Here is an 11,356-nt window from a genome sequence, read left to right as displayed (position 1 = left end):
CAATTACCATGATCTTTTCATTCTTTTCCAGTGAAGCCATCTACACAAGAATGTTAACCAAGCAGGTTTATGTCAAGGAATCTCAAAACAAGAAGTATTTTGCCCTACCACATAGTATAACAAAATGACACTGAGTATCTGTCCTTTTGAGCATGCGCACGCGTGAGCACATACACACACATATATACACACATATATATACATCATATACATATATATATACAATTGATTTATATCTCAGTTCTTTGTATTCAGTGATAACTATTGCTCTTTGCAACCTCACATGGTTCCTTCCTCTGGCAAATCTCACTCAATTTCTCTTATCTAAAAACCCTGCCCCAAATTGATGCCCTTCAGATAACTTTCTCAATGTAATTCCATTTCAAAGTATTTTAGAGTTGGACAAATTCTTAGAAGTCAGCTGAATTTTGATCCTATGAAGCCTCAAGAAGGAAACTACTTGTCCAGTGTAACTCAGTGGGTTAGTGCATAGCATGACTCTAAACCCCAGACCTGCCCTAAGGCCTGCTTTCTGGGAAACATCCCTGAATCTCAACAGAAAATCAGCACTGGGCTCTCCAACAGACCCTGTGGCCAGCCCCAGTTTCACCACTTACCAGTGTGTGACCTTAAGAATAATTTAATCAGGCATTACTATCAGAAAGAGATTAGGGGCTCCTGATTGGCTCAGTCAGAAGAGCATGTGCCTCTTGATCTTGGGGTTGCAAGTTCAAGTCCCATTTTAGGTATAGACATTACTTAAAAATAAAATATTTTAAAAAAGAGAGAGAGAGAGATTAAAATATAGTTACTTGCAAAAGGTATATCTAGAAAAGCTAAAGAAATTCTCTAAAATGCTATTTACACTCATAGGTAATATTTATCTTTCCTGATGCATGATAAACATGAAAAAACTAACAATATTCCTATATATAAATAATAGCCAAAATAATAGTGTTTAATTACAATTATAATGTTTAATTAATTTCTTCTCAAATAGCTACCAAAACTATATAAAATACTTACATATTTAGGTAGGGATGTATATATACATTACTTATATTTTGAGAGATATTTAATTGGCTCGATGGAGAAATATTTCTGCTTCTATTTTTTTTTAATATTTCTGCTTCTAAATGGAAAAATTAAATATATATAAAAAGTACCTGATTCTTCACACACAATATATGTATATATATATATATATCTTTTTTTTTCTGAAAACAAGTTTTATTTAAATAAGGGTTTAAATACATTACATAACATTAAAACTGAAGGAAAAAATAAACCAAAAACCAGTCTGTTACTTCACATGGCATTGGGCAGCTGTTGCTAGTAAGTTGCAAGCTCTACAGCTAGCTACATGACGGATACATCAGCTTTAAGTTTGTTCCCTTGCCAAAAGTTTAACTCAGATAGAAGGTTGGCCTCACATTCTGGTGTTTGGACATCAATTAGCTAGGATATGTCTGGTCAAAAAGACCTTGGTAGCAAGTCAGATGTCCTATCACACCTCACTATAGGGAAGGTGGCCACTCTAAGCTCTGCCCACCTGGTCCGTTGGAGACACCAGGGATCTTTCTTTGACTACCAATGACTCCCTGTAGCAGCACAGCTGCTGGTGCTGTTTTACTCCATCCTGGCCTCTCAGCTTCACCGTGGCATGTTCAGGTGACATTCTCTTAGGGTGGGGAACTCTGAAGAGGGATAGCGGAGGAGCTTCTGGCCAGACATAGCCGTCTGTGATCTTGGGGCTCGGGGCTCTGGGCTGGACAGAAACATCACGTGACTGCTTGGTTTCAGGCCGGACACTGCCAGGCGCCTATTGCTTGACCTCTGTTTAAATGAGGGACTTCAAGACTAGACAGCATGGCTCTTTTCAGTTTATTGCATGAAGGAGTTACACTAGTCCAAGTTAAAAGCAGACCCCAAATGGTTACATTGTACAAGCTGTGAGGTTTTTAAACTTGTGACAGGGGACAGAAGGGAAATTCACTCATTGCAAGGAAATCCTCACTTAAGCTTCAGTGAGCCAAAAGCACTTAAAACGCATGAACCCTCAGCTGGTCGTCCTTAGCCAGTCCAATCTCTACCAGGAACTGGCATATGTTCTTGCGCTGGCCACCCTGTAGCTGAATTACTTCTCCATATTCTGGATGCTCAATTACAGTACCATTGCAGGCAAATTTCTTCCTAAATACCTTCACTAGTTTCTTTTTATCGTAATCATCAGCCATCCCTTGGACAGTAGTAAGGGTCTTCCTGCCGTTTCTCTGTTGAATTCTTATATGGATATAATCCTCAGTGCCAGCAGGAAGCAGATCATCATCCTTACTTGCATCAGCAAAGGGGTCGAAAGAGTGGAGGTTCTGGATAGCGGACACACGATACGATTCCTTTTGCTCAGTGGAAACGGCCTGCGGGGGGACAGAGCGTCGGGAAGCCAGGGGGCTCGAGGGGGAGGCTGCTGAGTCCTTGGCGGCGGCTCAGTCACTTATATATATGTCTTTAATGTAATCCCAGTCAAAAGCCCAACAAGATTTTTACTAGCATTCTGAAAAATTAAAATAGAATTTATGTGGAGGAACAAGTAGGTGAAACTATAAGTAATATTTTCAAAAAGATAGAGATAAAAGACTTTTTATCAGATAGTAAAATATAAAACAAAAAGTGTGTCAGTTCTACTACAAAACTAGATATACATACTAATGGACCTATACAGGAAGTTTGTTATGTAAGACAAAATAAGAGAGGGAGACAAACCATAAAAGACTCTTAACTACAGGAAACAAACTGGAGGGTTGCTGGTGGGGAGGTAGATGGAGGGATGAGGTAACTAGGTGCTGGGCATCAAGGAAGGCACATGATGTAATGAGCACTGGGCGTTACATGAAACTGATGAAGCACTGAACTCTACCTCTGAAACTAATAATACACTATATATTAATTAGCTAAATTAAAAAAAATTTAAAGGAAGTTTGTTACATGTAAGTATGTAATACACAATGTAGAAATCTAAAATATTTTTATAAATGATATGGTACTGTCTTGTTAGAAACTGGGTAGAGAAATAAACTTAAACCTGTACTTCACTCAAAACCCAAATGAGTTCCAAGTGCTGTTAAGAATTAAAGAAAAAGGGATCCCTGGGTGGCGCAGAGGTTTAGCGCCTGCCTTTGGCCCAGGGTGCGATCCTGGAGACTCGGGATCGAATCCCACGTCGGGCTCCTGGTGCATGGAGCCTGCTTCTCCCTCTGCCTGTGTCTGCCTCTCTCTCTCTCTCTCTCTCTGTGACTATCATAAATAAATAAAAATTTTAAAAAAAGAATTAAAGAAAAATAAAAACTAGCACAAAAGATTTAATCATAATCAAATATTAAGAGGAGTAATAACTTTGTAAGTTATTGAAGAAAATAGACAAAATTTCCCTATACAAAGACAGCTTTCCTTAAAAAACATTATTCTATAGGGGTATCTGGCTGGTTTAGGTAGTAGAACACGTGACTCAGTCTCAGGGTTGTAAGTTCAAACCCCACAATGGAGAAAAACTAGAGCTTAGTTTTTAAAAAAACTTAAAAAGAAAAAAACACTTTAAGCTATAAACATTAAAATAAAAAGGCAAATAGGCTAAGGAAAACAATTTCAGGAAAAATGGCAAATGGTCATTTTTATATCATCTTCACAATATAAAAAGCCTACTCAATTTTTGAATGATTTTGAAATAAAACTAAAATAAATTCTATAAAGAACTCCCACACATAGATAAGAAAATAAGACCCTAATAAAGAATTAGGCAAAGGACAAAGCAGTCAATTCATACAAAACATAATAAGTCAATGGAAAAATATTAATACTGCTATTAATCAAAGAAATGCAAATTAAAGCAACAATGGAGCACCATTTACCAACTATAAAATTAACAAACATTGTTTTTCAATAAAAATACTCAGTGTTGGCGAGGTGGCAATGAAACCATACACTTATATATTTCTGGTATCAAGGTAGAGAAATACAAATACTTAAGCCATATGGAATTTACTTATGTAAAAAAAAAAAACCTTAAAAAATGGAAAAACCAAGTACAAAGGTGTTTATGGCAATGTTATTTTTTTCAATAAAAATGTCAACGATTATCTCTCTCAGCAGAGACTTCTTACGGGGAGCTGTGTCTTTCTTGACCTGCTGCTTCCTCACCTTCAGGCACTCAGTGTTTCTCCAGAGTGTTTGTTCCTGACTTGTCCCTTGCTTTTGGCACGGGGCCAGATGCATAGCAGGGGCTTAGTAATTATTGAATGAATGAATGAGTGAATGAATGCGTGAATAAATGGATCAAATGAATCCACGTTAAAAAGTAGCAGCTTGCGTTAGAATGGCTCTTGATGAAATATGAACCTATTAATTTGCTAATTATGAAAATTATGTTGCAACTCGGAAAATGCTTCAGGATAGCAGTGCAAAGTAGGGGAAGAAACAGAATACATAATTGCACATATATTATGATTGTAACTAGATAATAGTTGTAGGCACATGGACAAACCCTGGAAGATAATATGTAAATTTAATAATGTTTTTTGTTGGAGTCATGGGATTACGGATGTTTCAGTCTTTTTTTTTCAGAAGCATATTAATTTTTCTCTTTTACAATTATTAAAAGGCAGGGGAAAATATGCACAGGCTTTGAGTCAGAACACTTGGGTATCAGTACCAACTCGACTATTTAATAGCTTTCTTACCTTGGACAAGTTACTGGAACCCTTTGAGCCTCAGTTTCCTTGTCTATTAAATGGGGACTATAATAGCTACCTCTCAAAGCTGTTTGTAAGGTTTAAATAGCCTAATGCATGTGAAAGGGTTTTATAAACTATAAAGTGCTATATAAAAGTGACACCATTATAACTAGCCTGTTTCCTAAGAGAAATAAGCTTTTTATTTCCTCCAGATTGTTCACATTTAGTCATTTACATACAATGTAAAAACAATTCTATAGTCATTGAAACATACATTATCTTGTGTCTCACAAGCTAATACTGAACAAGCTCTTATCACTGGCCCATCAGGCACCAGTGGATTCCTAACTGGGTAAAAGGACCTATAAGATGCTGGGAATAAATGAAACATAAACCCAAAGTGAAAAGCTTTCCCCAGGTAATCAAATAAGAAAAGTTACAGGAAATCCATCACTGACTTTTGGATGTTAATTATTTAATTTTCAAACACCAAAACAATATGAAGGGGAAAAGTCCCTTCCCATTTCTGTCCCTGGTGGCCCAGTCCTCTTGCTCCCATACGGTGACTATTATTACTTTATTATGTCTCCTTCTAGGATATATTATGCACATGTAAGCAAACATAAGTGTTCATTTTTTTTCCTTTTTAAAAAAATGTAACTATACATCTTGTTGTTTACATATTGGTACATAAGGAGGTTTCCTTATTTCTTTTACAGCTGTATGCTATTCCACTGAATGGATATGCCTTTACTTATTTATTGGTCCCCTTTGACAGAACATCCAGGTTGTTTCCAATCATTTGCTCTGCCCTCTGAAAAAGGAAGACTTCATTCTGCCTTGAGCAGTGACAATGAGACACACGGGAATGGGCACAGAGCAATCTTAACCTAGAGAGTCCATTTGCTTGCATCTGTTTTGAACAGTTAGGCCTTTGGAATCTCCTCAGTTGTTTTTCTTGCCCTGGATCAAAACTACATGATTAGGAGAATCTATTTCAGTTAGCCCTTTTCTTAAAAGTCAGTATAATGCTATAGTGAATCTTGTAAAGCCAGACTACCTGGGTTCAAGTGCTGGCTGTTCCCACTTGCTGGTCAAGTTCTTTCCACCTCAAAATAGAGATGATAATAGTATATACCTCACAAGGTTTTATAAGGCTTGAGTGTGTTAATATATCTATCGATGGCTCTTATTATGTCCAGCATCTTTCAGAGGGTATCTGGGAAGGAGTGACCAAAACAATAAAAGGTGTCATTATCTCAAGAAACTATGCCCTGTATCAATGATTCCCAAAATGTTAGCGTGGCAGGATACAAAATCAATGCCCAGAAATCAATGGCATTTCTATACACTAACAATGAGACTGAAGAAAGAGAAATTAAGGAGTCAATCCCATTTACAATTGCACCCAAAAGCATAAGATACCTAGGAATAAACCTAACCAAAGAGGTAAAAGATCTATACCCTAAAAACTATAGAACACTTCTGAAAGAAATTGAGGAAGACACAAAGAGATGGAAAAATATTCCATGCTCATGGATTGGCAGAATTAATATTGTAAAAATGTCAATGTTACCCAGGGCAATTTATACGTTTAATGCAATCCCTATCAAAATACCATGGACTTTCTTCAGAGAGTTAGAACAAATTATTTTTAGATTTGTGTGGAATCAGAAAAGACCCCGAATAGCCAGGGGAATTTTAAAAAAGAAAACCTTAGCTGGGGGCATCACAATGCCAGATTTCAGGTTGTATTACAAAGCTGTGGTCATCAAGACAGTGTGGTACTGGCACAAAAACAGACACATAGATCAATGGAACAGAATAGAGAACCCAGAAGTGGACCCTGAAATGTACGGCCATCTAATATTCGATAAAGGAGGAAAGACTATCCATTGGAAGAAAGACAGTCTCTTCAATAAATGGTGCTGGGAAAATTGGACATCCACATGCAGAAGAATGAAACTGGACCACTCTCTTTCACCATACACAAAGATAAACTCAAAATGGATGAGAGATCTAAATGTGAGACAAGATTCCATCAAAATCCTAGAGGAGAACACAGGCAACACCCTTTTTGAACTTGGCCACAGTAACTTCTTGCAAGATACATCCACGAAGGCAAAAGAAACAAAAGCAAAAATGAACTATTGGGACTTCATCAAGATAAGAAGCTTTTGCACAGCAAAGGATACAGTCAACAAAACTAAAAGACAACCTACAGAATGGGAGAAGATATTTGCAAATGACATATCAGATAAAGGGCTAGTTTCCAAAATCTATAAAGAACTTATTAAACTCAACACCAAAGAAACAAACAATCCAATCATGAAATGGGCAAAAGACATGAAGAGAAATCTCACAGAGGAAGACATGGACATGGCCAACATGCACATGAGAAAATGCTCTGCATCACTTGCCATCAGGGAAATACAAATCAAAACCACAATGAGATACCACCTCACACCAGTGAGAATGGGGAAAATTAACAAGGCAGGAAACAACAAATGTTGGAGAGGATGCGGAGAAAAGGGAACCCTCTTACACTGTTGGTGGGAATGTGAACTGGTGCAGCCACTCTGGAAAACTGTGTGGAGGTTCCTCAAAGAGTTAAAAATAGACCTGCCCTACGACCCAGCAATTGCACTGTTGGGGATTTACCCCAAAGATTCAGATGCAATGAAACGTCGGGACACCTGCACCCCGATGTTTCTATCAGCAATGGCCACAATAGCCAAACTGTGGAAGGAGCCTCGGTGTCCATCGAAAGATGAATGGATAAAGAAGATGTGGTTTATGTATACAATGGAATATTACTCAGCAATTAGAAATGACAAATACCCACCATTTGCTTCAACGTGGATGGAACTGGAGGGTATTATGCTGAGTGAAATAAGTCAATCGGAGAAGGACAAACAGTGTATGTTCTCATTCATTTGGGGAATATGAATAATAGTGAAAGGGAATATAAAGGAAGGGAAAAGAAATGTTGGGAAATATCAGGAAGGGAGACAGAACATAAAGACTCCTAACTCGGGGAAACGAACTAGGGGTGGTGGAAGGGGAGGAGGGCGGGTGTTGGAGGGGAATGGGTGACGGGCACTGAGGTGGACACTTGACGGGATGAGCACTGGGTGTTTTTCTGTATGTTGGTAAATTAAACACCAATAAAAGTTAAAAAAAAAAAATAAAAAAAAAAATAAAAAAAAAAATAAAAAAAAAAAAAATGATTCCCAAAATGTGGTCTGTGGATCAGTAGGATCACCTGGAAACATGTGAGAATTGCAACCTACTGAATCAGAAACTTGGAGGGTGGGACCCAGCCATCTTATTTTAATAAGCCTTCTAGGTAATTCTGATGCATGCTATGGTTTAAGAACTGTTGTCCTAAAATGTAGGGTATGGAAGCTCAGGGTGGTTTTAAAACATTCAGATCATAGAACACCTAAAAATCATGCTCTTTGTGGAACACTATGAACTGGTGACATAGAATTCCATGCATTTTACTAGTGGGGAATCTGCCCATATTATTTGTATGCCATTTTTTTAATCTCAAAATATATATATGAAATTGTTTTCTTTTAAATCACATTTCCAAAGTTTTCTCTTAGCATTCATTTGTTACTAATTCAGTAGCACTAATAACTTACATAGTAGCAGGTACAAATATTTAAATAAAAATAGGAGAAAAATTCAAAAATGAAAAAAATCTCACTTTATAACTCAGTCTATAATTACAAAATGAGACAGCTACTATGATTTAATTTTGTCATTTTTTTTTCATCTGTGTATTCATTCAGCAAACATTTACTGAACATTGACTATATTGTCAAAAATGTGCTGAGCGCTTGCAATTCTAGTGATTAAGACAGGCAGGAGGAGGATATGACCTATCCATTGATCTATCATATGATCCATCTACAGAAAATCACAGTCCCGTTTGTACTATACCCATATTTTTATGCCATTGGGCAGGGTTTCTAGAATGAAACAAGCCATTATTGTCCTTATTCTCCCTGGATCCAGCACAACAGCTTCTCCAATGAAGAAATGCTACTATCCTGTAGCGATGACCAAGGGTATCAAATAGGTCTGAGGTCAATTCTAGCCAGCTGGCAAGGCTTCCCTGGAGCATTATTTTGAGAAAGATTATGAGACAATATTCTGGCTGGGCAGGAAATAGTGCTGTGCACAAAAAAAGAAAGCAATATCAACATAAGAGTTTTTTTATTTGCAACCCTTGGAGAATGTAGCCTTCCTTTTCCTTTGGGATATGAGAGGATATTACTCAGCATTTCTTGGATTATAAAATGGTACCTTTTGCCTTGTCTCCTCCTAAGGCTACTAATATTGGTTTTCTCCTTTCCCCTTGCACTTTTCTTCTGTCAGAGCCTTTGGAAATGGCCTGGTCAAGTTCAGAGACAGCAAACAGTGGTTTCCGATGTCAAATATATTAGTATGGGATGATTTCCTCTGTGTTTGGGCTAAGGCTCAAGTGCCCAGCCCTGTTGCTTTCTTCCATTGGCTTTAAGACACCTGGCTTGCTTGTGAAGTAGTGTGAAGCAGCAGGATTTGTTTTGCTGAATAAGAGAGCACACACTTTCCCCTTTGCCACTTGGTTGGTGTTACACAGATGTGAACAAATGGCCCTTCGCCTTCCACCTCTATGTCAACTAAACTCTTGGAATAAACATAAAGAAGACTCCCACTGCAAGCTTCATGTAAGTGAATACAGAGGAGACAAAGTGGGCATTTTATGGTCAAGAATGTAGTGGTTAGGCTGGTTCTCCATTTGCTCTACAATTAAAAAGGTGTATATGGCATTTCTAGATTACTCTTTATTTGCTTACATGCATCCCTTACAAAAAAATCATGAATCCCTATTTAGGACCCATTAGGCTCATAGCTCTAGGGCAGTTTGAACCAGATCGATTTGGTTCCAGTGGTCTGCTGGAGCTATAATTTGGAATATGTGGTGCAAAAACCTGTTCCATGCTTTAAGAGACGACAAAGACCCTGGAATTCCAAAAAAAATTTTTTTTCCAACCAATTTCCTTCAAGAAGAGCCAATATGGAAACATTCCCAGGAGATTTCTCCATTAGCTCTATTGAGAATAAATAAAGATTATATTTATCCTGATTTGCTGAAGACATTAGAAATCATTGTTCTCTTCCCCCTAAACATTTTTTTCTCTTCTAATATTTTGCTTCTTAATTCAAATCCAGCCAAGTTCACAGTGCTTGCTTATCACCAGACTATTTACAAATATTACTTGGATCTCCTTTCCTTGGCTTTCCATTCTACATATTTCTGATTTCTATGTAAGTTTCTTGAGGCGCCTCAAGAACACTGTCTTGAAATGTTTGCTTTATTTTTCTTTATACTCATAAAAAAAATGTTCTGGGGCCATCTAATTTTAAACCCTACCACAAAATAATGCTTTACAACTTTTATAAAGTTGCAAACTGGGAATCAAATCAATGTCTCCCATAAGACAATTAATTGTAAAAACCTGATTGATTCTCATTTTAGACCACTGTCACATCTGATTCACAGATGGCTCTCAACTAACCCTAATAATAATGAATGGCAAGAGAACTGTGTGTTGAATTAAATCACAGGTAACTGTTTTTATAATAATATCAATTTCCTTCCCTCACCAGAATGCAGAATAACACTGAAGAGTAAAATTGACTGGCTTACTTTTATATTGTTTTTCTTCCCATCTTCCTTTGAAAAATAATGAGCAAAAGCAAGGGAGAGAAAGAGACTAAAGGGTGACCAAGATATGTGAAAATGCCATGAACTATTCCTACAGAGTAAAAAAAACAACAACCAAACAAAAAAAAACCCCCAAAACCTGGCTTTTGTTGGGACTTTCAAAGATTGTGGACATAATATGCCAAGTCCATTCACTGGCTCTAAGCAGTTTTTACAGCCAGTCATAAAATGGAAAGTAAAGGTTCATTGTGAAACAGTTGGCACATATTTAACAAAGGTAAGACAAGCTGGCACCACTATAATTTATACCCATTAGCACCCAGTGGTGATCTTATGGTAGAGGGCATAGCTAATAAAGAACTTCAAAAGACGAGAGAACAAATTATGAAATGTTGATTAGTGTAAGCAGTTTACATTTTCAACCATGGTGAAACTAAATTAAAATTGCAAAGATTCACAAATATCACTATTAGTTCATATAAATAACCCAGCAATTCTATAAATGGATAGAGATTTCACACAATGAGTTTGCCATAAAAAAACTCAGTTATCATATCTAAAATCTACACTATTTAACTTTGAAAAGGAATGAAATGATAGCTCTTGAAAGCACTTAAGAGAGATTATCTGTCAAATCTACACTTGTAAAGATTTTCCTTGTGAAGACAGAAAATAACTGGATCCCTCTGCCTTGTAATAACCCTCTATATTTCTAAAAACAGAAACTAACTGACTCCTTAATCTTTACTTTTACAGGTAAAACAATTGCATCCCCATCAGCTTTGTCTTGAGAAACTCATTTTCCATATCCTTGGTTATCTTTCTCTGGCTCTTCTCCACACTCCCACTTTTCTCTTAGAAAAGTAGGTAGGAAAAGAAAGAAAGAAAGAAAGAAAGAAAGAAAGAA

The 11,356-nt window shown here is 37.0% G+C and overlaps 1 protein-coding gene across 1 annotated transcript in view; it reads right to left on the bottom strand.

Annotated features, from left to right (window-relative positions):
- Positions 1-1,870: 1,870 nt before the first annotated feature.
- The window catches only part of LOC121492694 (eukaryotic translation initiation factor 1-like), an 88,247-nt gene continuing 78,761 nt past the window's right edge, over positions 1,871-11,356 (bottom strand). Inside the window, exon 3 of the mRNA XM_041757871.1 lies at positions 1,871-2,417. Within this exon, the coding sequence (XP_041613805.1) occupies positions 2,043-2,417 (375 nt within the window). The 3' untranslated portion in view covers positions 1,871-2,042. The remainder of the gene's footprint in view (positions 2,418-11,356) is intronic.

The sequence above is a fragment of the Vulpes lagopus genome, chromosome 6, assembly GCF_018345385.1.
Source record: "Vulpes lagopus strain Blue_001 chromosome 6, ASM1834538v1, whole genome shotgun sequence".
NCBI classification, from domain to species: domain Eukaryota; kingdom Metazoa; phylum Chordata; class Mammalia; order Carnivora; family Canidae; genus Vulpes; species Vulpes lagopus.
Note: the sequence above shows the minus strand (reverse complement) of the source record. Positions and strands in the feature narration are given on the sequence as shown.